The following is a 27,365-nucleotide window of genomic DNA, read 5'->3' as shown; positions in this document are numbered from 1 at the left end:
CCGACGGTGACCCTGCCAGCCGCGCCACATGCACACTGACCCCCTGGTACCTCTCACCCCAGCCCCCAGCCCCGCCAGCAGATCCGAACACCGTTTCACAGCTCTGACCCGGCGGCTTCGGTTCCCTGGGGTCCCGCTCCCCCATGCGCCATGCGGGGCGTCAGCTCTTAGGGACCCCATGACTCCCCCAGAGGAGGTCGCGGGCAAGGGCCGGGCTTTGGGCCAGGCTGTTGCTCCAGGTTCCTTACTCCTGGTGGGGAGGCGGCTGCTGAGGTCCTAGGATGGCCCGAGACCCCCAAGAAGAGGAGGCGGCTGGGTCACTGTGACAGTGACCCCCGCGCAGGCCAGGAGCCCCAGGCTGTGATGAGGGGCGGCCTCCATGCCCAGGGACCCGCTGGAGTTGGCAAATCCCTCCTGCTCTGACTGTGTCCCCTGGGCCCCTCCTGCCTCCCACGTGGGGACCCAGAGCCTCCCCGGGACCCACAAATGGGAGAGCAGGTCTCTGAAGGTCCCGCATGTAGACGAGAACCCCGAGGCCACCGGACAGACACCCGCGGCTGCGGGACAGCGCCAGCCTCCCGCCGCCAGAGGGCGCTGCAGGCCCCGCGCAGGCGCCGCAGCCCCTCTCGCCTCCGTGCCCGCCCTCCCCGCCGCGTTGTTTTGCTTCTGGTTTTTCCGGAAGTTGATTCGCTAAAGTCGGCTTCCGGTTCCGGGGTAGAGCCTTGGCGGTGGCAGCGGCGGGGCGATCGGTGCCGTGCGTAGCTGGTGGGGGCCTCGCGCCTGCCGGCGCCCCGACCCCCCCCCCAGCCGGCGGCTCTGAGGCGGCGCTCGCGCGGCTCCTTCGGGCCCGCTCCGCCCGGCGGGGCCCGTTCGCCCCCGGCCCGAGGCCGGCGTGGCCGCGGGAGGAATGAATGAGCGAGCGGGCGAGCGCTCGCCTGGCGCCGCTGTCCCCCGGTGACGGCCCCGCGCGGGGCGGCGAGCAGGCGACGCGATGAACCGCGCCAAGGCCCCCGCCGTGCGCAGGCCCAGCGCCGCGGCCAAGACCTCAGGTGCGCGCTCCCCCTGCGGCGGCGCCCGCCGGTGCCGTGGCCGCTACGGGCTGCGGGAGGCGGCGGGGACCCAGGCCTCGCCCTTTGCCAGCTGGGGCCGCGGGCACGCAGCTTGGCCTCGGTGCCCGGAGTCCCCGTCTCAGACCCGGTGCCCGGCTGGCAGGCGGCGCCGACCCTCGGCATCCGCCGGGGACCCCGTGGCCCGTGTCCTGCCCCGGGCCCCCGCTGGGCCCCCGAGGTGGCGGGAGGTGGGGCCCGGCCCGGTCCCCCGCCCCGGCCGCTGGGTGAAGGCGCACACGTCCCCCCTCCCCCCGCAGGGCACCCTCCGCCCGGCGACTTCATCGCCCTGGGCTCCAAGGGCCAGGCCAGCGACTCCAAAGCGGCGTCGGCCCTGCTGAAGCCCGCGCCCCCCGGCCTGCCGTCCGAGCGCAAGAGGGATGCGGCGGCCGCCGCCCTGGCCGGAGCCTCGTCCCTGCCCGGCCTGGCCAAGCGCCCCAAGCTGCCCGCCACGCCCCCGCTGAGTGCCCTGGGCCGCCTGGCCGAGGCCGCGGTGGCGGAAAAGCGCGCCATCTCTCCGTCGATTAAAGAGCCGTCCGTGGTCCCCATCGAAGGTCAGTCGGAGCCCAGACTCCCCTGAGGATGTCGCCCACCCCGTCCCTCCCCCGGGATCCGGGGGCCACTTCTAGGCCAGCACTGGGGGGGGGCGGGGCTGCACCTCTTGTGCCTCCGAATTCTGTCGGGTGCGGTGACCAGGACAGGCACAGCCCCGGGTCCTGTTGTTGACACAAAGCCTCCAGTTCTGCAGCCCAGCCTGCCCCGCTTCCTGCCTCCCATCCCCATGGATTCTACCTGGTGGCTCCGTGACCCATAGGTCAGATCTGTCAGCTGTCAAGGGCCGCAGAGGTTGGGCGTCTAGGTGCTCGCTGGCAGCTTTGGAGAGGGGCCGCCAGGGAGCTGCAGTGGGAACCCGGCCCCATGGAGGGCGGAGGGCTCACAGGCAGGAGGTCCTGGAGAAGGACCGCCAGGCGGAGGCCCGCGCCCGCCCGGCAGCTGGAGCTGTGCTCGGGGAACAGCGACGCTGGGCGCACGCAGGGGTCAGGGGTCAGGGCCCAGGCCGGCGGTGGGGGGAGGCTTGCGCTGGACTCGGTGCCACTAGGGACCCCGGGGACCGCAGGGTCGGGGACACAGCTTTGGGAGTGAGTCAGGCGACAGCTGCCCCGGCCCCTGACCCTCGTTCAGGGGCCTCACCTGGGCCACTCGCGCTGGCGGAGCCTGAGCGTCTCAGGGCTGAGGCTGCGACGCTCCCTTACTGCCTGAGCTCCGTTCGTTTTTAGCATCACCTCCCTGGAAGGTGGTTGTGAAGATAAAAGTGAAATGTGGTTATTTAAGAACATTCTGGATGGTAACCGACTTTATAGTTTTTTATTGGTTTGAGAGAGAGAGAGAGAGAGGAAGGGAGAGAGAAACATCGATGAGAAACATCGATCGCTGCCTCCTGCACGACCCCCACGGGGATGGAGCCCAGCCCCCGGGCCTGTGCCCGCCTGGGAATTGAAGGGCCACCTCTCGTTGCCGGGAAGACGCTCAGCCAGCGGAGCCGCACCAGCCGGGCACGTTTTCCGCAGAACAGGGAGGAGGCTGCTCCGCTGTTTAATGTCCGGCCTTGAGGGTGTCGTCAAGGCGGGACCTTGCTCACTCCCAGCCCTTCCGACCCGCCCTGTGGGCACCAAGCGGGGCAGTGAGGGTGGAGGTCAGACGACACTCTGGGGAAGCAGGTGCCAGGGCTGAGTCTGCAGCGGGGGAAGTTAAGAGAACAAGCGGATGAAACTCAAAGGGCTCTTTGCAAAGACACTGAAGCAGGCGCCTTGCGGGGGTGGGGTAACCACGAGGGACAGACCACCCCCGCCACTGGAAGGAGCAGTAAGGCCCTGAATGGCATTGTGCTAACTAATTTGAAAACTTGGGACGGATTGAACAACTTGTAGAAAAACAGATGTGCTGCGGGACAAGTCGGGGGGAGGTGTGGGAGGCAGGGAGGTCAGGAGGTGGCTGGTCCCCACGTGGGCCATCGGCACCGCGCCTGCCTGGCCGTCCCTGTCCTGCTCGACCGGGAGTGGTCGAGCCCCTGCCTTGCCCCCACCTGCCGGGACTGCTGTTCCTGGAGCAGCCAGCGGGGCCATCGCCCGAGACCCTCGCTGCGGGGCGGTCGGGCCCGTGGCTTTGGGGGGAACCTGATGGGCAGCCTCGGCGCCTCCTGCTCCGCAGTCCCGCCCCCGGCGCTGCTGGACGAGATCGAGGCTGCCGAGCTGGAGGGCAACGACGACAGGATCGAGGGTGTGCTGTGCGGGGCCGTGAAGCAGCTGAAGGCAACCCGGGCCAAGCCCGACAGCGCCCTGTACCTGAGCCTCATGTACCTGGCCAAGACCAAGCCCAACATCTTCGCCACAGAGGGGGTCATCGAGGTGAGGGGGCGGGGGGAGCAGGCCGAGGGCTGTGCGGCTGCCCCCTCCCAGCCACGCACACGCACACCCTCCCCCCAGCGGCTGGCTCTGCCCGTGTGCAGGCGAGGCTGACCCGCGCGCCGTCTCCTACAGGCTCTCTGCAGCCTCCTGCGGCGGGACGCCTCCATCAACTTCAAGGCCAAGGGCAACAGCCTGGTGTCCGTGCTGGCCTGCAGCCTGCTCATGGCCGCGTACGAGGAGGACGAGAACTGGCCCGAGATCTTTGTCAAGGTGAGTCACCACCACTGCTTTGGGGTGAAGAGGACCGAGTGCCCCGGGAGCGGAGGGGAAAGAAGCAAACAGTGTTCCCTCGGGGGTGGCTGTCCGATGGCCCTGGACGTCTTCTCTCCTGCACGGGCCGCTGGCGGGTTCCTGGGAGCCCCCTCCAGGCGGCTGGCAGCGTGTGGGAAAGCACTTGCCTTGCTTCTCCCCGCGGCCCAGCGCTCGAGCTGCCCGGGGGCCTGGACGCCAGCCTCTGTCCCCGCAGGTGTACATTGAGGACTCCCTGGGGGAGCGGATCTGGGTGGACAGCCCGCACTGCAAGGCGTTCGTGGACAACATCCAGACGGCGTTCAACACCAGGATGCCCCCCAAGAGCATGCTCCTGCAGGGGGAGGCTGGGCGCAGCGGAGGGGACCTCAGTGCTGGTGAGAGAAGCCGGTCCGGCTGGGGAGGGAACGGGGTTTTCAGCGGAAGGGGGGGCTGGGGTTACTCCCGCCAGGGAGCCCGGCATTAGGGGAGTAGGTGCTCACGGGACAGGCGGGTGCGTGTTCCATGAGGCCTCCATCTACAGGGAGCAGCCCGCACCCCTCCCTCACTGAGGAGGAGGACAGCCAGACGGAGCTGCTGATTGCCGAGGAGAAGCTGAGCCCGGAGCAGGAGGGCCAGCTCATGCCCAGGTAGGGTGCGGCCTGGCCCCAGCTGTGAGTGTGTGTCAGTGTGTGTGTGTGTGTGTGTGTGTGTGTGTGTGTGTGTGTGGCTGTCTGGCTGGAAGGCAGGCGGTGGGCTCGGAGGAGAGCCGCCCTCCCTCCCTCCCTCCTGCCTCCTCCCTTCCTCCCCTCTGGCCTAGGTATGAAGACCTCACAGAGAGCGTGGAGGAGTATGTTCTGGACATGCTGCGGGACCAGCTCAACCGGCGCCAGCCCATCGACAACGTCTCGCGGAACCTCCTGCGGCTCCTCACCTCCACCTGCGGGTACAAGGAAGTGCGGCTGATGACGGTGCAGAAGCTGGAGATGTGGCTGCAGAACCCCAAGGTGAGGGCGGCACACGGGTCGCCTCCTGGGCCCGGCCTGTGGCCGAGTCTCGGGGCTGGTGGTGACTCGGCCTCCCTGCAGCTGACGCGGCCGGCCCAGGACCTGCTGATGTCCGTGTGCATGAACTGCAACACGCACGGCGCCGAGGACATGGACGTCATCTCCCACCTGATCAAGATCCGCCTCAAGCCCAAGGTTCTCCTCAACCACTACATGCTCTGCATCAGGTGCGGTCGGGGCGGGGGGGTGGCCGGGGGGGGGGGGGCCTGGGGCAGCCCGGCTCGTGCTCACCCGCCGCCCATCTGCTCGGCCCATGTCCAGGGAGCTGCTGAACGCGCACAAGGACAACCTGGGCACCACCATCAAGTTCGTGATTTTCAACGAGCTGTCCAACGCCCGGAACCCGAACAACATGCAGATCCTGTACACAGTGCTGCAGCACAGCGCGGAGCTGGCCCCCAAGGTAGGGCGGCCGCTGTGCGTCACGTGCCTCCGCCTGGGACCCACCGCCGGGTTGGAGAGGGCGCCGGCCTCTTCGCCGAGCCAGGTGTTTAGCCGAAGCCGCGTGTGGCGCCCAGCGCGTGGGAGAACGCGCGAAGGGGTGGCGGGCCGTGCCCAGGGCACTGGGAGCACTTGAGTCTGTCTGACTCGCACTCAGCTCCAGAGTGTCCCTCACGTGTCCCTCGCCCTCCTGGCACTGGCCTGGGGCCCAGCAGTGAGTCTTGTGTTCAGTGTCCCTTCTGAGGAGACCTAAGAACAACACTCCTGTGACTAACGTGCCAGGTTTTGAACCACTTGGTTGTGTGTAAAAAATCCGCGCGGACACTGCCAGACGTCACGGCTGCCCTCTCGTCCTGTAGCCGCTGTCAGGAGAGGTGGTGGCCAGGGGTCTGCTTGGAGTTAGTGTGGGGCTGAGCCGGCTGCTCAGCCCGAGGGCTTGGGTGCCCTGCAGCCCGTGTCTGCTGTCATCTGTCCCCTCACTGAGCAGGGACCGGCTCCCACAGGGCAGCTGCCGGCGGGGGGCGAATACGATGCAGCACTGCTCTCGAGCCGGCTGTGCAGTGCACAGGCTCGTCCCGCGGCCTGGGATCGGGCGGGGTGGGTCCACGCTGGGCGTGACTGCGCATTCGCACGCCCTGTGGGGCTTTGGAAAAACAGGCGGCACTGTGTCCTGGAAGGGCTGGGGGCTCTGGCAGGGCCGAGCCAGGCCCTGGGGGCGGGCCTGGGGCGCTGGTGCTGAGCTCCTGCTGGTCTCTCCCCAGTTCCTGGCGATGGTGTTCCAGGACCTGCTGACCAACAAGGACGACTACTTGCGGGCCTCGCGGGCCCTGCTGCGGGAGATCATCAAACAGACCAAGCACGAGATCAACTTCCAGGCCTTCTGCCTGGGGCTCATGCAGGAGCGCAAGGAGCCGCAGTACCTGGACATGGAGTTCAAGGTGGGCGCTCACGCTCGCTGCCTCTCAGCTACATACAGTGCCCACGTGTGCAGCGGCCAGTCCCAGGGGGCACCGGGGCTCCATCCTGTGAGGACCAGGGAGGGGCTGGCCAGGGACCCCTCTGGGCTGGGTGTGGAGGTGGGGACAGATGGGAGCTGGTGGGCCAGGGAGCCAGGGGATGGGGACTGGGGGCTGGGTCTGCTCTGGGTGGGATTTAGAGTGAGCGACGGGGTGGAGGGAGGTGATGCTAAAACGCAGGGATTGGGGCCGGTGTGGAGGATGTCAAATGCCACGCAGGCGAGTTGGCACAGGGCCGTGTGGTGCACGCTTCTCCGGGGCAGGCTCTTGTCCAGCCCTATTGGCTGCATCTCCTTCCCACAGGCTCTTGGTCCCTTGACCTCCTCCCGCCTGGCCCTCTCCTGGGATGGGCTTTCCCAGCACCGTATGGACCGGTGTCCTGTCCAGCGGCCTGTGTGCTAGGCCTGGGGTGAGGCCTGGGTGTAAGCCGCTGTGCTGGGCTGTGCTTGCAGGAGCGGTTCGTGGTGCACATCACAGACGTGCTGGCCGTGTCCATGATGCTGGGCATCACGGCCCAGGTGAAGGAGGCCGGCATCGCCTGGGACAAGGGAGAGAAGAAGAGTAAGGATCGGGCCAGGCTTGACTATCGGGGTCCCGGTCGGAGACAGCAGGGTGCAGGGGTACTCCTGGGGCTGCCGGCCATGCCCCAGGGCCCAGGCCTCCCTCCCCGTGCCAGCCTGACCCTGGGAGGCGTGGTGGCCGTGAGCTGCGTTCAGGCGCCCCGGTGACCTGCGTGTCCCTTTCAGACCTCGAGGTGCTGCGCTCCTTCCAGAACCAGATCGCCGCCATCCAGAGGGACGCGGTCTGGTGGCTGCACACCGTCGTCCCCTCCATCAGCAAGATGGCCCCCAAGGACTACGTGCACTGGTGCGGCCTGGGGCGTGCTGCCCTTATGGCACCGGGAGGGACAGGGCCGGCCACGCAGGAGCCTGTCTGTCCCCGTGGATGTGGCCACTGGCTGACGCGAGCCTCAGAGGAGCCAGTGGGCAGCAGCAGCCCCTCGTGCTGCTGACATGGGGTCACCCTGTGCTGTGACCTCGGGCAGACCTTCCGGACAGGGTGGAGGTGGGGTCCCCTGTGCCTGGGGTTGGGGTATGTCTACACCCCGTCACCTGCCAGCCCGCGGGCCTTGTCGGGGCTGCTTGTCGTGGTTGCTGCCGGCTCTCGGGAAGGCGTGGGGCGTCACAGGCCTTAGGAAATAGCCGCCCCTGGGGGACGTGCCCGCCTTGGAGCTGACGGGCGGCTGGGAGGGCCCTGGGGCACCCCCTGACGGCTCTGCCTGCCTCCCCGCAGCCTCCACAAGGTGCTCTTCACCGAGCAGCCGGAGACTTACTACAAGTGGGACAACTGGCCACCCGAGAGCGACCGCAAGTGAGCGTGCGTGCCGGCGGCGGGCGGGCGGGCGGGTCTGCTCCAGGACGAGTCCACGCACCCCGCCCGCCGCCTCCTGTGCCACCTGCTCTCCCAGAGGTGGAGCTCCGCCGGGGGCTCCCATCCCGACCCCTGGTGGCTCCCAAACGGCCGCCCTCCTTCCAAACCGCTGCGCACGCGTCCTTCCCCCCGGGCAGTCCCGCTCTGCCTCCCCCGAGCCCAGCGCCCCCGCCCCGGGCACCCCCCTCAGTCCCTGCTGCTGATGCAGCTCGCTCCGCACACTCCCCCGTCCATTTGGGGGCTCGCAGGCTCTGCTGGCCGCCCCTCGCTCTGAGCCCCGAAGGGCCGGCACCTTCTCACGCTCCTCCCTGGGAGGCCAGGCCGTGTCCAGAGGCCTCAGGAACAAGTGGCCGGGAGAGGGGATGGTGGCCCCTTTGGCACTTGGCACTGGGGTCACCTGCCAGTCTGGCTGGCCCCCCCGAGCCCAGCCTCTCCCTGCTTCCCCCACAGCTTCTTCCTCCGCCTGTGCTCTGAGGTGCCCATCCTGGAGGACACGCTGATGCGCATCCTGGTCATCGGGCTGTCCCGCGAGCTCCCGCTTGGCCCCGCGGACGCCATGGAGCTGGCTGACCACCTGGTGAAGCGAGCTGCGGCCGTGCAGGCGGACGGTAAGGGTCCCTCGGGGCTTGTCCTGGCCCAGTGGGCGCCGGCCGCCCACCAGGGGCTCTCACTCAGGTCAGCTCCCCCTGCCCGCTGTGCTGCTACCCCCAGCAGTCCTGCCTGCTCGCCAGACCGGCTCAGGCGCCACCCAGTGAACGCTTGCCTCCGTTTCCCCAGGGTGGCTCCTCCTGGTGCCCGTCAGTCCTCCCTCCGTCCCAGCTTCTGGGAGCAGGCCCGTCCTCTTGCTCCTGGTGCCGCGGCCTGACCCTGGGCCTCGGTGTCCACTGACGGGCTCTGGGCCTTGCGTTTCAGACGTGGAAGTGCTGAAGGTGGAGCGGGTCCAGCTGCTTGATGCCGTCCTGAACCTGTGCACCTACCACCACCCTGAGAACATCCAGCTGCCCCCGGGGTAGGCCTGGGCGCCCGGTCCGGGTCCCCTCGCTCTGCCCTGACGCTCCCTCCCTCCCCCAGGGGCTAAAGCGTGAAGCCAGCCCACTGGAGCCCGAGGCGCTTTCCTGCCGCCCTGGGGTTCAGGGGCCCTGTTCTCCCTCGGGCCTCAGGCTTGCCCTGTGTTGTCACACGCACGCTTTGTCACTGGACAGTGCTGCTCTCTCCCGCAGCCCTGTGTGGACAGCCACTGTGCTTCCCTCGTCTGAAGTTCGTGACTCAGTGTTTTAGTGCGTCCACAGGCTGGGCAACCGTCGCCACCCCTGAATTTTAGAACCTCCCCCTAAAGACAGTGAGGCACAGCCCGGGCTGTGCAATTTATTCATTTATTTATTTATAAAACATTTTTATTGATTTCAGAAAGAAAGGGAGAGGGGGAGAGAGAGAGAGAAACATTAACGATGAGAATCATTGATCAGCTGCCTCCTGCACACCCCACACTGGGGATTGAGCCCGCAACCTGGGCCTGTGCCCTTGACTGGAATTGAACCAGGGACCCTTCAGTCCGCAGGCCGACGCTCTATCCACTGAGCCAACCGGCCAGGCCCAGGCTGTGAACTTGAAAGCAGTTGCCGAGCTGGTCAGTCCCTGATGCGTGCGGAAGCCGCCCGGCCTGGACTGAGGCTCGTCGCTGACGCATGTGGCTGAGGCTGGCTGTCGACGCCCTTGTGTTTCAGGTATCAGCCTCCCAACCTCGCCATCTCCACCCTCTACTGGAAGGCCTGGCCCCTCCTGCTGGTTGTCGCTGCGTTCAACCCGGAGAACATCGGTGAGCGCTCGGCGCACGGCGCATCCTGGCTGGGCGTCGGCGGCTCTTCCTTTGGGCGTCTGGCTTGTCAGGACCTGGGGGGAGCAGGCTGGGCCCTGGATCACGAGCTGGGAAGGGGGCCCGGGGATCCCGGGTGCTGGTGGTGGCTAAGTGGGGGTGCTGTGTCCGGCTGCCACCTGCTGTCTCCTTGCCCTCAGGTCTGGCCGCCTGGGAGGAGTACCCCACGCTGAAGATGCTCATGGAAATGGTGATGACCAAGTACGCTGGCTCACCCGCGGCTGACGGACCCTGAGGGGCGGCCGTCTGTGCCGGGAGGAGGAGCGCCAGCCGACCTGCGCTGGGGTCCCTGTTCCTTGTGGGCTCGAGTTTCTGAGTCTTCGTCTCCAGAGCTTTACTCCCTCCTCCTGGCTGCAGGGTCGGCCTGGGGGCACGCGTGGGGTCAAGCAGAGGGTGATGTGACGTAGGACAGAACCGAGAGGAATGGGGGGCCGGACCGGGTGAGGCCGACGGAGACCAGGTGGCTTGTCAGGAGCAGGTGTGAAAGCTGCTGGGGGCCGACAGGTGACCCGCCTCTGCACGGCAGGCCCGGCTCAGCCTGAGCGCCTCACTCGCTCGCTCCTCAGTGAGCCCAGAAAGCGGCGCTGTGTGCGGCTCTGCGTGTGGCCCGGGCTGGGGACACGGCTCTGCACACCTTGGGCTGTTGTGTGGAGGGCGAGCGGGTAGCCAGGCCTGGGCTCCGGAAACACGGGCTGCCGTACGGACGTCTGACTTGGATTGCGGGGCTCCCAGTGGGGCCTGACGGCTGAAGCTGGGCACCAGGCGGGCCCTGAGCGCCTTGATGCCTGGTGACCGCTCCTCCCTTCTGGCCTCAGCAACTACTCCTACCCGCCGTGCACCCTGACGGACGAGGAGACCCGCACCGAGATGCTGAACCGCGAGCTGCAGACCTCCCAGCGGGAGAAGCAGGAGATCCTGGCGTTTGAGGGGCACCTGGCAGCCGCCTCCACCAAGCAGACCATCACCGAGAGCAGCAGCCTCCTCCTGTCGCAGCTCACCAGCCTCGACCCCCAGTATGAGCTGCGCTGAGTCCCCGCCCTCGGCTCTGACGGAGCCTGGCATGGGGGTGGGGGGTGAAGGGGCGGGATGGGGGTGGCGAGGGGGAGTCGCCCTGAGACCCGTGACCTGGGGAGGCTGAGAGCGGCAGGGCTGGGAGGAGGGAGCCTCGGGCAGCAGGCGTCCTGGCCCCACCTCTGCTGCCCGGGGCTGTGTGACCGGCCTCTCCCGTGTGCTCTGGGCTCGCAGGGGGCCCCCGCGGAGGCCGCCCCCTCACATCCTAGACCAAGTGAAAAGCCTCAACCAGTCCCTGCGCCTCGGGCACCTGCTGTGTCGGAGCCGAAACCCAGACTTCCTGCTCAACATCATCCAGAGGCAGGCGAGTGCGGGTGGGGCGGGTGGACGGGCCCTGCCGGGCTGCCGCACCCCTGCCCTGGTGAGCCCATGCCAGGCAGGGCCGGACAGGACTGCGTGCACGGCAGCAGGGACAGGGCCTGGGCGAGGGGTGGGGAGGGGACGAGGGCGGCCAGAAGCTGAAGGAGCTGCGTCCTGGCCCCTGCAGGCCTCCTCTCAGTCCATGCCCTGGCTGGCTGACCTGGTGCAGGCCAGCGAGGGCTCCCTGGACGTGCTGCCCGTGCAGTGCCTGTGCGAGTTCCTGCTGCACGACGCTGCTGATGACGCTGCCTCTGGGGAGGAGGAGGAGGAGGGCGGGAGCAAGGAACAGAAGGCCAAGAAGCGGCAGGTGGGTGCTGGCCCCTCCCCCCGTCCCCCTCTTGCCCCCCTCCCTCCCCTGCCCGCCCTGAGCTCCCCTTGTCCCCGCAGAGGCAACAGAAGCAGCAGCAGCTACTGGGCCGCCTGCAGGACCTGCTGCTGGGCCCCAAGGCGGACGAGCAGACCACGTGCGAGGTGCTGGACTACTTCCTACGGCGCCTCGGCTCCTCACAGGTGGCCTCCCGGGTGCTGGCCATGAAGGTGAGCGCAGCCGCCCGCTGTCCTGTGCACGCTACCCCGCAAGCGGCTCTCCCAGCCGGTGGCCGTGCCCACCAGGTCTCCTGCCTGGTTCTCACAGGAGGGCTGTGCTGGTGACACCCCAGACCCGCCTCTGCCCTCTCCCCGTGTCCCTCCCGGGCAGCTGGGACCCTGGCGTGCGTGTCTCCGGGCTGCTGAACACGTGCATGTACTGCTCTCTCTGCTGGGGCAGCTCTAACAGGACACAGTCCGTCCGTGGCAGCCTGCGTGCGCCCTGGGCTTTGGGAGCCTGTTCGTCCCCCCCTCTGCCCCATCGGGGTGCCCTGCGGAGGCATGGTGGAGGCCCGCTGACCCCCGTCTGCTTGCAGGGCCTGTCCCTGGTGCTGTCGGAGGGCAGCCTGCGTGACCGGGACGGGGAGGAGAAGGAGCCCCCAGCGGAGGAGGACTCGGGGGATGCGGAGACGCTGCAGGGCTACCAGTGGCTGCTGCGCGACCTGCCCCGGCTGCCCCTGTTCCACAGCGTCAGCGCCTCCACCGCCCTGGCGCTGCAGCAGGCCGTCCACATGGAGACCGACCCGCAGACGGTCAGCGCCTACCTGGTCTACCTGTCCCAGCACACGCCCGTGGAGGAGCAGGGCCCGCACAGCGACCTGGCGCTGGTGAGGGGCTCTGGTTCCAGGCGGGACCTTCGTTCAGAGCTGGCAGCAGGGGCGGGGGAATCGGGCCGCTTGCTGCCCGACGAGCCGCCATGGCCCCAGGCCTGGCTGCCCTGTTGCTTTGGGCCGTGCTGGCTGCTCTGCATGCTGCCGGGAGGGCCCACGTCTGTCCTCTCGTTTCCGTGGATCTGCTTTCCCAGGGGCTGGCGGCAGCTCTGGGACCCAGTGGGCTCCTGCGAGCGAGCCCGCGATGAGGGCCTCACGGAGAGCACGGTCCCCTGCGGGGCGGAGCCGTTGCCGGGGTCCAGCACACGGTGCACGGCCTCCCCTGTGGGTCCTGAGGTCTCACCCTCCTGTCGCTGGTGGGATGGTGTTCGTGGACCCCCTCCACGCTGGGTGGGTGGCTCTTGTCAGGACTGTGTCCCCTCCAGGGAGTGCCGGGGCCCTGCCCTTCTCCTCCCAGCCCTGTTGGCACTTCTTGTCCGTGTGTCTGAGAGGCCCTGTGCCGGCACTCCTCCCCTGCCGTGGGCACCAGGCTGAGCGTGGTGTGGTGTCCGGGGCAGCCTTGGTGCCCGGCTCTTGGCTGTTGGCTGCGTGAGAGGAGCCCCTGACGGCTTGCTCCCCCAGGACGTGGCCCGGCTCATCGTGGAGCGCTCCACCATCATGTCCCACCTCTTCTCCAAGCGCTCCTGCAGCGCCGAGTCGGACGCTGTGCTGGCCGCGCTGCTCTCCATCTTCTCCCGCTACGTCCGGCGCATGCGCAAGAGCAAGGAGGGGGAGGAGGTGTACAGCTGGGTAAGGCAGGCAGCCGCCCCCCCGGAGCCCGCCCGCCCCCGGAGCCTGCCCGCCCCCCAGAGCCCGCCCCCCAGAGCCCGCCCGCCCCCGGAGCCCGCCCGCCCCCCAGAGCCCGCCCCCCAGAGCCCGCCCGCCCCCCGGAGCCCGCCCGCCCCCGGAGCCCGCCCGCCCTCACGCCTCCTCTCCCTGCAGTCGGAGTCGCAGGACCAGGTCTTCCTTCGCTGGAGCAGCGGGGAGACGGCCACCATGCACATCCTGGTGGTGCACGCCATGGTCATCCTGCTGACGCTGGGGCCGCCCCGTGGTGAGCAGCCTGTGGGGGGGGGTTTGCTGCTTCATGTCGGGGAGCCTGCCCCCCTCGTGGGTGCAGAGTCGGAGGGCCCAGCCCTCATGGGTGTCCCCTGGAGTGGACGTGTTGGGGAGTCCTCTCCCTGCCTGTCCAGAGGCTTCTGGGGGGTACACAGCAGCACCCACACGGTCAGACCACAGATGGACAGGCCGTGACTCCTCACTGCCCGGTCACACTGGCCTGTGGTTATGTGATGCCCATGGGCAGCGCCCGGGTGCCTTCCTGTGCTCGCGCCCCTTCTCCCGGCCCAGCAGGAAAACGGGGTTTCACGAAGGACAAGTCCACTCTCAGCTGACTCTCCGCGATCCCCCAGATCCTAGACTTTCCCGGACGCGACGAGGAAGCACCTGCTCCCCCTGCCTGGGCTCCCCTCGCTGGCCTCAGTGCGCGGGGCCGGGGCTCCTCGGCCGAGCCGTGTCTGCTGCTGACCCTGTTGTCTCTCCCCAGCAGGTGACGAGGAGTTCCAGGCCCTGCTGGACATCTGGTTCCCCGACAAGAAGCCCCTGCCCACGGCCTTCCTGGTGGACACATCCGAGGAGGCGCTGCTGCTGCCCGACTGGCTGAAGCTGCGCATGATCCGCTCCGAGGTCCCGCGGCTGGTGGACGCCGGTATGGCCTGGGCTGGGCTGGGCGGGGGAGGGAGGCTCCCGCAGAGAGCCCGGCGTGAGCCGTCTGTGGGGACAAGGACCAAGCCACCCGGAACTTGGAGGGGGAAGGAAGGCAGGGCCACTCCTGGTGCTGGAAGATGTCCGTTGGGCGGTGCAGGCAGGGCTGGTCGCAGGAAGCAGCTTAGGGAGTGGTGGCTGCCTGGGCGGACGGGAGGAGGATGTGCTTGAAGGAGCCTGGACCCGTGGGAGGCTCGGGAGCCACGGGGGGTGCTGGGGAGCTCAGAGCCAAGAGGCCAGAAGCCACGGGGCTGGTACACAGCGTGGAGCATGCGTGCGACCCGGCTGCACCTCGACTGCCTTCGGGGCGGGAGAACCGGCCCCTGGTGCTGGCTGAGTGAGTGTGGCCTCAGCCCTGCAGGACCTGGAGCCCCAGCAGCTGCTGCTGTTCGTGCAGTCCTTCGGCATCCCCGTGTCCAGCATGAGCAAGCTCCTGCAGCACCTGGACCAGGCGGTGGCCCACGACCCCCAGACCCTGGAGCAGAACATCATGGACAAGAGTAAGGACTGGGTCCCCGCACTGGCCAGTCAGTGTCCGGGACCTGGCGGTCAGCCCGGGGCTTGGGATCTGAGGGGGCAGGGGAGGGGGTCTGTAGCTCCGAGCAGGAGTAGAGGCTGGGGTTGTCAGGAGAGGCCAGGCCGTCCCTGTCCATCGAGCCAGCTGGGCATTAGCACGCCCTTAGATGGGGGTACCCAGCACTACTGCTGCTGGCGGGCCCGTGGGGTGGGGTGGGGCCCAGCTCTGCCCATGGTGTTTACGCCCAGCTGCTGCTTCACAGATTACATGGCTCACCTGGTGGAGGTGCAGCACGAGCGAGGAGCGTCCGGAGGCCAGACGTTCCACTCCCTGCTCACGGCCTCCCTGCCCCCGCGGCGAGGTACCAGCCCAGCCCAGACCCAGGGGAAATGGTGGCTGCTAGCCAGCGTCTGGGCTCCTGCCCCCGGCCCCACGTCTGCTCTTCTCTCGGGCGGGGCCTGGCGAGGCGGGGACTCTGAGCCGACACCTCCCTTTCCCGCAGACAGTGCTGAGGCGCCCAAACCCAAAAGCAGCCCGGAGCCGCCTCCGGGCCAGGGCAGGATCCGGGCCATGACTCAGGTGCGGGTGCTCGGCCCCGAGGACGACCTGGCCAGCATGTTCCTGCAGGTGCGGCCACACTGCCGGGCCTCAGAGCCGGCGTCCCAGCTGTTCCTCTCCTGCCCGGGAGGGCTTGACCCTGAGACTCTGCTGACCCTCCCGGTGTCCCCGTGTTCTCCCCCAGAACAGCAGGCTCAGAACCGGCCCGCCTCTGGGTGGTTGTAAGATGCATTCGGTGTTGAAAACGGCCCTGAGGTGCCATGGCTCCCACCACCGCCCAGCAGCAGTGGCCGGCCTCTGGCCTGGCTCCAGCGGGCACCTGCCCTCGTGTGTCCTACGAGCCTGCATGTCACAGGCGTGGCCGTGCCTGTGCCTTTGCGTCATTATTGAGAAGGGGCTCGAGTGCGACACGCTGTGTCCAGAGTGTGTTTTGGCGATTTCTAGTGCGTTCAGCGTGCAGCCTGCCTCTGGCTGACTGTAGGCCCTGGGCCCGCTCTCTGCCCCGCCCTCCCTCTACTCCTGTGTCCGTGCTTTCCCTCTTCCTGCCACACATGGACAGGAGCCCCGCGGTGGTGGTCCCGTGTCCGTGTGTTCCCTCCACGTGCAGCCGTGTTTACCAGGTGCAGGACCACCTTTCTACTCGCACGCTCGCACTCTCCCTGCACCTCCCGCCGGGGGAGGCCGCCCTGTGGATGGAGGGCCGAGGGCGGTGTGCTCGCTGTGCTCTCGCTCCTGAGCTGGGGTCCCCACACAGGCCCTGGCCCTCCCTGGACGGAGAGCCTTGCAGGGACTGGCCTCTGGCCAAGAGGGGGGGGCGTGGTCGTGATGGGCACGGGTGAGGGCTGAGGGCCCCTTTCGGCCGCACCTGTGCCGACCACTGCCTTTCCTCTGCCCAGGTCTTCCCGCTGAGCCCAGGCCCACGGTGGCAGCTCTCCAGCGCCCGCCCTGTGGCCCTGGCGCTGCAGCAGGCCCTGGGCCAGGAGCTGGCGCGAGTCCGCCAGGGGAGCCCCGAGGGGACGGGCGTCGCGGTGCGCCTGCTGCAGGCCATGGCCTCGCTGCTGAACTCCCCGCACGGCGGCGCCCTGGCCGTGTCCATGCAGCGGCACCACTTCCTGGCCTGCCCTCTGCTGCGCCTGCTCAGCCAATACCAGGTGGGCTGTCTGCACGGGGGTGGGCTGGGCGGTCGTCCTTCCCCCCCACCCCTGGAAGTGTCCAGCCAGGAGCCGAGGGGTGGTGTCTGCCGAGTGCCTCCCACCTGGACGCACTGATTGGCCAGTCGCCGCACCTGCTCAGGTTTACGTGCCAGTGTATCTTATCGTTTGTGTCTCTGCCCATTACGTTCATTTAATCTCCCCGCCCTTGCTGCCCCCAGTGGCCCACAATGGTGTTCCGGTGACGACTGAGACCCGGGGGCACCTGGGGAGCACTGTGACAGGTGCTGTGACCGTGTCCCCGGCCACAGCCTGGGCGGCCCTGAGCGGCGTAGCCATGTGCCATGTTGTCCCACAGCGCTGCGTGCCCCAGGACTCTGGCTTCTCGTCGCTTTTCCTCAAAGTGCTCATGCAGATGCTGCAGTGGCTGGACAGCCCCGGCGTGGAGGCCGGGCCCCTGCAGGCCCAGCTCAAGCTGTTTGCCACGCAGTACTCGGCCCAGCGCAGGATCAGCGACGGTGAGGGCGGGTGGGGTTGAGCCCTGTGCTGGTCCGTGGGGAGTGACGGCCTTGCCAGCACAGGCAGCGGTGTGCTCCGGCCTGCGTGCCCTGAGGCCCGATTGGCTCCTGTGGGCGAGCCCAGGCCATGTAGGGCAGGGCTTTGGGGAGGCTCCCAGGGAGGGAAGTGGGGTCGGCAGTTCAGGGGCTTCTGGACAGACCAGGCTGACTGGTGGGGGTAGAGGCCACGCCAGGCCCGGGGTCACACAGGCGTGTTCCTGCAGTGCGGAGTGGGTTCCTGCACCTGGCGGAGGCCCTGGCCTTCCGTGGGGACATGGAGGTGGTCAGCTCTACCGTCCGGGCCCTCGTTGCTACCCTGAGGGCCGGGGAGAAGTGTGGTGTGGAGCCTGAGCTTATCAGCAAAGGTATGTGGGCCTGTGAGGACCCCTGGCGCCCCTGCTGCCCCCACCGAGGTCCCCACCCAACACCGTGAGCCAGTCCTGTGGCTCCCCAGCTCTCACCCTGAGGCAGGTCCCAAGCTGCACCCACTGCTGGCCGGCCTGGGCTGGCACACCGGCCCCTGTTGGCACAGGATCGGGGACTGTCCGTCTGGAGTCAGGTGGTCTGAGAGCCACCGGCTCCATCTGAAGCTGGAATGACACACCGATCGCCTCTGTCCCTGCCACAGTCCTGCGGGGCCTGATCAGGGTGAGGTCGCCTCACCTGGAGGAGCTGTTGACGGCGCTCTTCTCGGCCGCCTCTGCCCTCCCGGCCTCCAGGCCGGTTGCGGTGGTGAGCTCCCTGCTGCTGCAGGAGGAGGAGCCGCTGGCCGCGGGGCAGCAGGACACCGATGGCAGTAGGTGAGCCTGCGCTGCGGGGAGGCAGGTCTGATGGGCAGCTCCAAGGGCGTCACTGAGTCCCCTCCCCTCTCTGCAGCCTGGAGGCCGTGCGGCTCGGGCCTTGCTCGGGGCTCCTGGTGGACTGGCTGGAGACGCTGGACCCCGAGGTGATCGGCAGCTGCCCCGACCTGCAGCAGAGGCTGCTGTTCTCCCGGAGCAAGGTGGGCTGCGCGGCGAGGACCGGCACCAGGGCCCTGGCCACTCCGAGGCCCAGTTCTCATCCACGCTCCCTCCAAGCCCTTCACACCGACCGGCCAGATCTGGTTGCTGGGTACTCAGCTGGGAGGGTCGGTGCTTGTGGGCCCAGGTGCTCGCAGAGGGGACTTGGCGGTGCCATGGCTGACAGACAGGAGCGAAGCGCCGCTGTGGCTGTGGGGACGGGTCCTCTGAGCAGGGGGTGTCGGGCCCTGCAGGGAGGGGCGGCCACTGCCGCCTCCTGGGAATGGCTCCTCTGCTGCTCGGGCAGGGCCCACCAGGCTTCTTTCCTCCCCAGGGCAAAGGTCAGCCTGGCCCGCAGGTGCCCTCTTTCCGGCCCTACCTCCTGGCCCTCCTCACGCACCAGTCCAATTGGTCCACGCTGCACCAGTGCATCCGGGTCCTGCTGGGCAAGAACCGGGAGCACAGGTGAGCCCTCCTCCCACCGGCCACCAGCCAGCGGCCAGGGCCCGGCGGGGACGCGGCTCCGAGGCTCGGGCATCCGACCCAGCACCTCCCCTCCTCCTTCCTCCGGGCCCTGCAGCTCTCGCCCAGCCCTGGCTGCACCACTGCCCCAGGCAGGGGCCTGTCAGTGGGCATCGCCTCCTGGGGTACAGAGCACGCTGGCCCAGTGTCCCTGTTGCATGTGACCACCAGGGCAGGCAGCCAGGCCGGAGCAGCCCACTCTCCCCAGGTCACGCCCACGGCTGTCATCACACTGTGCCACGTGGGCACCAAATGACCCTCTGTGGCTGGCAAGTCCGGGGGTGGGCAGGGTCAGTGTGGGGCAGGGAGAGGTCAGGCAGGACTGCTGATCTGGGCCCTTCATCAGGAGCCCCTGGGAGTGTGGTGGCCTAACCGTGTCCTCCCAAGGAGCTTGTCTCCTCCGTCTGCCCCTGCCCTGCTTTCCTTCTGTGCCCAGAAACGGATGGCCTCGTGCTCCTTGCTCCCCCAGGTTTGACCCCTCGGCCTCCCTGGACTTCCTCTGGGCTTGCATCCACGTGCCTCGGATCTGGCAGGGAAGGGACCAGCGCACCCCTCAGGCAGGTCATGGGGAGCACCCGCTTGCGGGATGGGGTGACACGCGTGCGAGCCCATTGGTCCATCCGGGGCTGGCTGACTGGGTGCCCGTTGCAGAAGCGGCGGGAGGAGCTGGCGCTGCAGGTCCAGGCCCCTGAGCTCCTGGGCCTGGTGGAGCTGATCCTGGCCGAGGCCGAGACCAGGAGCCAGGACGGCGACCTCCTTCAGGCCCGGCTGCCCCTGCTGCTCAGCTGCTGCCGTGGGGACGACGACAGCATCAGGAAGGTGACGGCGCACCTGACCGGCTGCATCCAGCAGTGGGGTGACAGGTGAGGGTGTCCCTGTGCTGATGGGAGCGCCACAGTGTGAGCTGGCTCGGCTCCGGCAGCAGGAGGCGCCCTGGCCCTCACCGCCCCCTTACCCCGTCCCCAGCCTGCCAGGCCAGCGCTGCCAGGACCTGCTTGTGCAGCTCTACCTGCAGCGGCCAGAGCTCCGCGTGCACGCGCCCGAGGTTCTGCTGCGCAGCGTGGGCGCCACCGCCAGCAGCATCTGCAAGGTGAGCCGACGCCCTGCTCGCTGCGTCTGTTGCTTCTGAGGGGGGCACGCGAACAGGACACAGAGGGACACGTCTTCTCAGATTTGAAAACAAGCAGGAATCCGGTGCGAGGCGGGGTCGTGCCTGCAGCCTGTGCCTGCGGCCATGTGGAGGCGCTTGGATGTGGCTTTTCCCCTTAGAGGCCCTCGGTGTGGAGCAGAGACCTGTGTCTTCCTGCGCCCCGTCCTTCCTCAGTGAGGGACCCGGCCCAGGGCGTGTGGCGTGGGTGGTGAGGTCTGACGTGTGCCCTGAGACGGCGCACAGCCAGCAAGCGTGCCCTCGCCCGGGGCACCTCTGCCCCTCCCCGTCACCTCGTCACCTCCGCTCTCCCCGCGCATTAGCTGTGCTTTCTGTCGACAGACTCAGTGCGCCCTCTGGGCGGGCTCCTGTCACTCAGTGTAGTTCCTTTGAGACCCACGCAGGCCACAGCTGCATGGGTGGTGCGTTTCTTTGTGGTTGCGTGGCTTCTGCCATGGGCCAGGCCCACCTGCTTGTTGTCCGCCTCTGGTGGGCCCTGCGGGGACACCTGCCTCCACTTCTGGGGGTGGGCGGGGAGGTGGGTGGGGCCTCCGCACCCCGTCCTGGCGCGGGAGGAGCGGCTGTCTCCTGGCCACGCTCCCCCCCCCCCCCCCCCCCCTGTTCTGTGCACGTCTCTAACGCCCCACGCACAGCATACGCTTCCCCCGCTCGCCAGGTCGTTTCGGCAGAAGTGAGAGCGTTTGTTCTGTGGAAAGGGGTTGACTCAAGCGTGTGTGTGTGCGTGTGTGTTTGTCTGGAAACCTTGGCTGGGGCATGCCGACCTGCAGGGACACTGGGGGAAGGAAGGCTTCCCTGGTCACTGCTGGCCTGCCCGGTCCTGGAGGACGGGGACCTTGGCCCCGGACCCCGCACGCCCCGTGGTGCCCTGTTGCAGCTCCTTCAGGGGCACAGGCTCTGGGCGGGCAGTGAGGTTTGCAGGCAGCAGCCCAGCCTCTGACCCCTTCCTCCCAGCTGGATGTGCTCACACACCGCTTCATCACCCTCCTCGCCGACACCAGCGACTCCCGGGCGTCCGAGAGCCGCGTGGCTGACGCCAACATGGCTTGTCGGAAGCTGGCGGTGGCTCACCCCCTCCTGCTGCTCAGGTACGGCCCCCCACTCCCGGTGCCGTTTGAGAGCAGGTCTGGGCTGACAGCTGGTGCGGGCACATGCACAGCCTGGCCAGCCTGGAGCCCAGCAACTGGGCCTCGGCAGGAGGGCAGGGGCACCCAGACCAGGGCGCGGGCACGTTGCACTTCCTCATAGGCCTGGGGCCAGGCACGGTGGGCCAGACTTCAGATCAGCTGGGCGTCCAGCCGACTCTGGTGGGGTCTGCCCAGTGGCGGGCGGGCAAACCACCCAGCGCACTTCCTGTCTCCAGGCACCTGCCCATGATCGCTGCTCTCCTGCACGGCCGCACCCACCTCAACTTCCAGGAGTTCCGGCAGCAGAACCACCTGACCTTCTTTCTGCACGTGCTGGGCGTGCTGGAGCTGCTGCAGCCGCAGGTGTTCCAGAGCGAGCACCAGGGGGCGCTGTGGGACTGCCTGCGCTCCTTCATCCGCCTGCTGCTGGTGGGTGCCGCCCTGCGCGCCCGCGCCCTCCTCAGCCAGCTGCCCCCACCAGTCCCCATTCAGCTCCTCCGGCTGCTCTCACCGCCCAGGCCAGGCCCTTGGGTGGGGGCTCCTGGGATCCCTGCGGGAAAGCAGAGCCCCTTGGCTGCCCCTGGGGACCAGCGCCTGGGAAGGCCCCCACTTCTCAGAGGTCTGGGCAAACCCCTCGTTTTTCCAAACACAGTGGGGACTCAGGGCTGCGTCTGTGCACCCGCTGTGCCTCTGCTGAGCCTGTGGCCCTGTGGTCACGGCTCCCTGTCTGCACGGAGGTCATGAAGGACGAGGCCCTTTGACCCTTCGGGACCCTCCACCTAAGCCCAGTGGCTAGAGGTGGTGGTGGCCATGGTGCCCAGGGTCCCTGGGGAGGCCTGGGAGGCAGACGGCTGGGCGGGCGTGTTCGGCTCCGAGCTCTGCATCGCACGGTGGCCCCTTTGCAGAATTACAGGAAGTCCTCACGCCACCTGGCCCCATTCCTCAACAAGTTCGTGCAGTTCACCCACAAGTACATCACCTGCAACGCGCCGGCAGCCGCCGCCTTCCTGCAGAAGCACGCGGACGCGCTCCAGTGAGTGCACGTGGCCGTGGGTGGCCCGGGGATCCTGAGGCGGGCAGCGGCCAGGTCACAGACCTGCTGCCTCCTGGGGTCGGGGCCCTGCCCGCCCCCCCACACCTGGAGCCGTGTCCTCACAGTCGCCTGTGCTCTCCCCAGCGACCTGTCCTTCGACAGCAGTGACCTGGTGATGCTCAAGTCCCTCCTCGCGGGGCTGAGCCTGCCCAGCAGGGATGGCCGAGCCGACCACGGCCTGGACGAGGAGGGAGAGGGTGAGTGGGCCCAGGGTTCTGGGGAGGCTCCAGGCCTGGCCACCCCAGCAGCAGCAGCCCTAGACTGGCTCAGGTGTCCCTGGGCGGCGGCCCCAGTCGGGTATGTGCAGGCAGCACTGAGGGGTGCTGTGGCCCGTGTGACCCCATAGCACCCCGCCCCACCATGGAAGCTGGCCAGGCCCCCCACTGTTCTGTCTGGCACTCACGTGCGACAGTGACGCGGCCCCCACAGGCCAGGCCAGCGGCGCTCCTCACGTCCCCGACCAGTTGGTGAGTGAGCGAGTGACCACTGAGCCCACAGGCGCTGGCCCTTCAGGGCTGCTCTGCTGTCCATCGCGGGTGTGAGTGTGGCTCGCGGCAGTCCATGCAGCACTTAGCACAGAGCCCAGCACTCAGGTGCCTTTATTGAGCGCCTGCTGTATGCCAGGAGAGCACAGGAAGGGAGCAGCAGGTGACAGGCACCCCCCTTGGCTCCTTGTTGCATACACTGCTGAGCACCTGGCTCTGCTGGGGGGGTACCTTCTGGCCTGTGATTCGGGGGCTGCTGGGCAAGGACGACCCGCTTGTACCCACGGGTCCTGCAGCCTCGATGTGGGTGTTTCCTGACCGCCCTCCGGGCGGCCCTGCGTAGACAGCATTCCGGGACAGCCGTGTGTCTGCAGCCACAGGCCTGGCTTCCTGTCTTCCAGACGAGAGCTCGGCAGGCTCCCTGCCCCTGGTCAGCGTCTCCCTCTTCACCCCGCTGACCGCAGCTGAGCTGGCCCCCTACATGAAGAGGCTGTCCCGAGGCCAGACCGTCGAGGGTGAGGCTGGGGCCGGGCCTAGAGCCTCCCTGCAGGGCGCCCAGAAGAGCAGCCTTGCTGGCCTGGGAGGGGCGGGCCTGCTGCCTCCTGGGGTGCAGAGGGCGCTGGAGGGAGGGCAGCCGGCTGCAGGCAAAGGAGGTTGGGGAGACCCTGCAGTGGGGGGGCGGAGGTACCGGCAAAGGGGAGCTGGCGGCTGGCGGCGTCTGCAGGAGAGGAGGCCTCGGGGCCGGGGCCTCGGGCTGCTGGCACCCGGGGGTGGTGCTGGGAGGCCTGGGAGTGACGTGTGCCTGGGGCTGAGCTGCCACCTGGCAGGAGGGGTGGGGCGTCTGAGGAGCCTGGCACAGATGCAGATCCCTGGCCCTCGGGGCTGGAGCGGCTCGGGGAGGGTGTGCACCCCTGAAAGCCCCCCTTGGCCGGTGCCGTGGCTGGTCACTGGCCAGCGGAACGGGGGGGTGCTTTCCCCCCCGGGCCTTACCCAGCGCCGAGGACAGTGCAGAAGGTTCCAGGAGGCGGGGGCTCCAGGGATGGGCACTCTGCACCCAGGGAGCCCGCAGAGCTAGGCCAGCGCCTGGGATGCCCCTGACCTCTGTCCCTGCTGGCGGGTGGCACGAGGCACTGCCGGCCGGTCCTGCTGCAGCCGCCCCCCTCGTGTGACCCCTGCCCCCACAGACCTGCTGGAGGTTCTGGGTGACATAGACGAGATGTCCCGGCGGAGACCCGAGATCCTGGGCTTCTTCTCGGTGAGTGAGCGAGGCCTCCCGGGGGCCGACCTGCTGCCCCCCATCGGCTCCTCCTGGGGTGTCAGCAGCTCGTGCTGTGCCCGCGTCCGCAAGCCGGCATGGAGACGCCCACGTGGGCGCTGGCGGGGAAGCCCTGGGGGTGGGACAGCGCGTGTCTGAGCCCGGCCCCCAATGCCCACGGTCGAGCATGGACCACGCAGGGCCACCGCTCTGCTCGGGGGCTCACCGGCAGGCCTGAGGCCCCAGAGCTGGCCAGGCACCGGGGGGGGGGGGGGGGTTTGGGGGCAGGGTTCCCTGCTGTTGTCGTTGTCTTTGTCAGTGCACGGCGTCAGGAGGCCGTGACCCTGGGGGCTGAGGGCTTGTGCCTGGACAGCAGGCCGCCCGGTCACACCCCGCCCCTGCCCTGCCCTGCAGACCAACCTCCAGCGGCTCATGAGCTCCGAGGAGGAGGCGTGCCGCAGCCTGGCCTTCAGCCTGGCCCTGCGCTCCATCCAGAACAATCCCAGGTGAGCCGCGTGGGGGGAGGAGTGGGGGGCGGGGCCAGCCGTGAGCTCTGGAGTGGAGTCTGGAGCCTCGGCCGTCTGGGCGTGGAGGGGAGGTGCCCACTGAGCACATGCCTTCTCAGCATCGCGGCCGACTTCTTGCCCACGTTCATGTACTGCCTGGGCAGCCGGGACTTCGAGGTGGCGCAGACGGCCCTCCGGAACCTGCCGGAATACACCCTGCTCTGCCAAGGTGCGTGCTGCCCCTTCCCGCCTCGCCCTGCCCCCAGGCGCCTCTGTGGCCCTGCCCCTGTGGCCCACCCGCAGTCCTGTCTCCCCAGAGCACGCAGCCATGCTGCTGCACCGCGCCTTCCTGGTGGGCATGTACGGCCAGGTGGACACGAGCCCCCAGATCTCCGCGGCCCTGCGGATCCTGCACATGGAGGCGGTGATGTGAGCCTGACGCCCCCCATGCGGCCTGGCCCTCGATGCGTCCACCAGGCCCCCCCAGGCCAAGCCCAGATCTCCAAGGCTCGGGTCACTGGCCTCCTGCTGGGGGGTGGGCAGGGCGGGGCTGACTGCCCAAGGCTGGGCAGGGGCTGCACTCAGTCCATGGCCAGGGCTCTGGTCAGCAGCGCGGGAAGGGGGAGGGGGGAAGGGGCCACGGGGGATGGTCTGCCCGGCCTGCAGTGACTGGACTTGGCCAGCTGAGCGGAGACTGTGAGGGGCAGGTTCGAATGAAACTTTCTGACCTCAGTGCTGGCTGCTGGGCTTGTCTCCTGAGGTGTGTGGTGTTTAGGGGTGCGGAGCCCCGCCTGTGGCCTGGCCAGCCTGCTCCCCACAGGTGGACATGCGGGGTGACGGGTCCTCTGGAGGCAGGAGGGCTCCGCCTGCTGACAGCCTCAGCCTCTCCACTCAGGCAGCGACTGGAGAGGCGACCGTCCCTGGGCCCCCCGAGTCCTCGGTCCGGGCTTGGCCCTGCTGAGGAGAAGCCACAGGCCTCGGGCGCAGGGAGCGGGCCTGCGGGGTCAGCTGTGACTCCGCCCTCCACACGGGACCCCAGTCAGGAGGCCGGGGCCAGCAGGCCCACCTCCAGTGTGGCTGAGGGCAGAGGTGCAGAGCAGTTCCTGTCCGTACCCACCACAGGGCCTGGGGCGCACGGCGGGGGCCAGTGCCAGGTCAGCGCTCCAGTGAGGCCTGGGTCCCCGGTTGCACCAGCCTCTCCGGGTCTCCCCTGCCTTCGCTGTGGGTACTGCGTCCCGCCCACCCTCACCCGCAGCGGCCGAGGATCTTCCCGGCACAGAGGCCACCATCCTACCTCCCACGGCTCCCCGCTAGCCGAGCACTCGGACCCCTGGCCCCGCTCAGGGCCTGCTAGGGCTCAGGCGCTGGCTCCAGGTCCACCTGCACCCCCAGGCTCCTGCTCAGTTGGGCCACTGGGAGGCGCTGTGGCTAAAGACGGGCCAGGCCCTTGGAAGCCTTGGCCGAGTGGGACAAGACCAGACTGGTCCTGGAGATGGCCCTGGGGGGGCGGGACAAGGTCTCCTCACCCAGAGCCCCTGGGGGCTGCAGGTGCCTCCCCAACTGCAGGTGGCTCAGCTCCTTCCTCGCTGGCCCTTCCTCTCCAGGCAGCCCTGCTTCCATCCCCAGAGCCCCTGGCATGTCTGCCTGCAGGCCGCTGCCCCTACAGCGCCCCTCAGTGCCCACGTCCTCCCTGTGTGTCATGGACCTCGCTCGGGACACAGAAGCCCCTGATGGCCACTCCTGGGGTTGAGGCTCAGCCCGGCCCAGGGAAGGGCAGGCTCCAGGTCGCATAGCACAGGCGTGGAGCTGAGGGGCCCTCGTGCTGCCTGGCCTGGGTGCCGTGTGTGTGTGTGTGTGTGTGTGTGTGTGTGTGTGTGTGTGTGTGTGTAGGGGAGCCCCTGCCCAACGGGCCCCAAGCCTGGTTGCCAGGAACTGCCATGTCTAGGAAGCCCCCTTTGCGTCATGTCACTTACACAACTCCCCACACCACCCACCCAAGCTTGGGAAACAGCCATTAGGACACTCGGGTGCCCCAAAGTGCCACGCCCTCTCCCAGGGCCCCAGAACTACCGGCAAGTGGGTGGTGCATGTCCGTGTGGGGTGGGCTGTGCTGGGTGTGAGGGGCCCTGTGCCCGTGGCCTGCCTCCCTGTGCAGCGGGGCAGCAGGGCACCTTCACGTGGGGAAAGCCCAGGCAGGCGGCTGCTCAGCTGTGGGCGGTGAGTGGCGACGGGGGGAAGGCCCGAGGAGGGGCTGGCAGCACCTGCAGGGCCCACGCGGGCTGGGCCGAGCGCCATGGCGTTAATGTGGCCGGAGGCTTGGCTGTGGTGTGACCTGCGTTGGGTGCGAGCGTCCTGTCGGAGCAGGTGGCAGGGCTGCACTGCCCGTCAGCTGGTGCAGGCCCAGGCCACACGTGGAGGTGCCCCTCAGGCGGCGCCGTCTCTTCACAAGATGACACAGGCCTAGGAGGCAGGCTGGCGGCCGGGTCTCCCTGCTCTGGGCCGAGCTGAGCGTGCACCCAGCAGGCAGAGCCAGAGTCAACTCGCCCCAGAACCCCGTCTGGACCCCGGTCCCGCAGCCCGGCCTGCTGGGCCTCCGGGGCCTGAGGTTGGACCCCACAGGCCATGCCCTGGGGACTCAGCAAGGGCTGTTGAGAGAAGGCGGATGTCCAGTGGGTCTTGAAGGCGAGGAGGAGTTTTCTGGGTGTGGGCCTCATCAGCCCACAGCGGGGCACAGCTTTCGTCAGCCGCCACGTGTGGGTCGTGGGCCCACAGCCCTGGGTCCTCCCCGGTGCCTCCTGGTACAGCCTGGCCTGGCGGGGACGCGCCGTGTGGGAGCCTGGTGAAGGTGCTGTCGCTGCCGTCGTGGGCAGGGGCTGTGTCTGGCCAAGGACATGGCCATCAGCGGCAGGGCTGGTCCCGCCCCCAGGCCCCCCACCCACCCTGCCCCCTCAGGACCAGGAACTGGAGACGGGCCCCTTATGAGGGGCTGCAGCAACAGTGTGAGGATGAATAATGCATTTATAACACAGCGTCGTGGTAGCCAAAAATGATCTATAAACGGGTGGTAAATGTTTTATAATGTTTTTGTAACCCGTTATAAATGATAAATGGCAGGCTATAGATGCCGGATCAAATATTTATGGCGCATTGTGTGCGACGTTGGCTGCCTCCGCTCAGGAAAGCCATTAATAATAAAGTGGGTGGAGATGTAAAAGTTGCCGACATGCCCACCAAAGCCATTTATAATGAAATGTAAGTCGGCGTTGGCTGCAGCTCTCGAGCCCCCGCGAAGCCGGCCGGGCTCTCTCGGAGCCCAGAGGGGAGCGGGTTGTGAATCATGTGAGAACGGATACCACCCATGGCACGCCCTACAG

At 68.3% G+C, this 27,365-nt stretch overlaps 1 protein-coding gene across 3 annotated transcripts; it reads left to right on the top strand.

The window, feature by feature from the left end:
* Positions 1-709: 709 nt before the first annotated feature.
* Positions 710-24,560, top strand: INTS1 (integrator complex subunit 1). 3 transcript variants are annotated; one of them, XM_036313466.1, is made up of 46 exons: positions 710-1,049; positions 1,367-1,660; positions 3,315-3,511; positions 3,644-3,781; positions 4,038-4,197; positions 4,344-4,449; positions 4,620-4,806; positions 4,888-5,033; positions 5,128-5,269; positions 6,069-6,245; positions 6,776-6,884; positions 7,070-7,190; positions 7,617-7,694; positions 8,205-8,362; positions 8,667-8,763; positions 9,479-9,570; positions 9,768-9,828; positions 10,443-10,640; positions 10,873-11,002; positions 11,186-11,365; positions 11,446-11,595; positions 11,961-12,251; positions 12,876-13,043; positions 13,236-13,347; positions 13,840-14,001; positions 14,411-14,557; positions 14,837-14,935; positions 15,077-15,201; positions 16,029-16,283; positions 16,642-16,801; positions 17,065-17,205; positions 17,469-17,640; positions 17,717-17,840; positions 18,173-18,303; positions 18,830-18,917; positions 19,012-19,223; positions 19,327-19,450; positions 20,480-20,613; positions 20,889-21,081; positions 21,558-21,685; positions 21,830-21,942; positions 22,632-22,745; positions 23,415-23,485; positions 23,900-23,991; positions 24,111-24,220; positions 24,309-24,560. In XM_036313466.1, the coding sequence occupies exons 1-46, from the start codon at positions 992-994 to the stop codon at positions 24,422-24,424; spliced, it is 6,561 nt and encodes a 2,186-aa protein (XP_036169359.1). In that variant the 5' UTR covers positions 710-991; the 3' UTR covers positions 24,425-24,560. The 3 variants fall into 3 exon arrangements, with proteins under 3 accessions (XP_036169359.1, XP_036169358.1, XP_036169357.1); XM_036313465.1 differs by having other exon boundaries at positions 4,614-4,806; positions 13,843-14,001; XM_036313464.1 differs by having other exon boundaries at positions 4,614-4,806.
* Positions 24,561-27,365: the final 2,805 nt, after the last annotated feature.

The sequence above is a fragment of the Myotis myotis genome, unplaced genomic scaffold, assembly GCF_014108235.1.
Source record: "Myotis myotis isolate mMyoMyo1 unplaced genomic scaffold, mMyoMyo1.p scaffold_m19_p_6, whole genome shotgun sequence".
Taxonomy (NCBI): Eukaryota; Metazoa; Chordata; class Mammalia; order Chiroptera; family Vespertilionidae; genus Myotis; species Myotis myotis.
The sequence above is the reverse complement of the archived record's forward strand: the minus strand, read 5'-3'. Positions and strand labels throughout refer to the sequence as shown.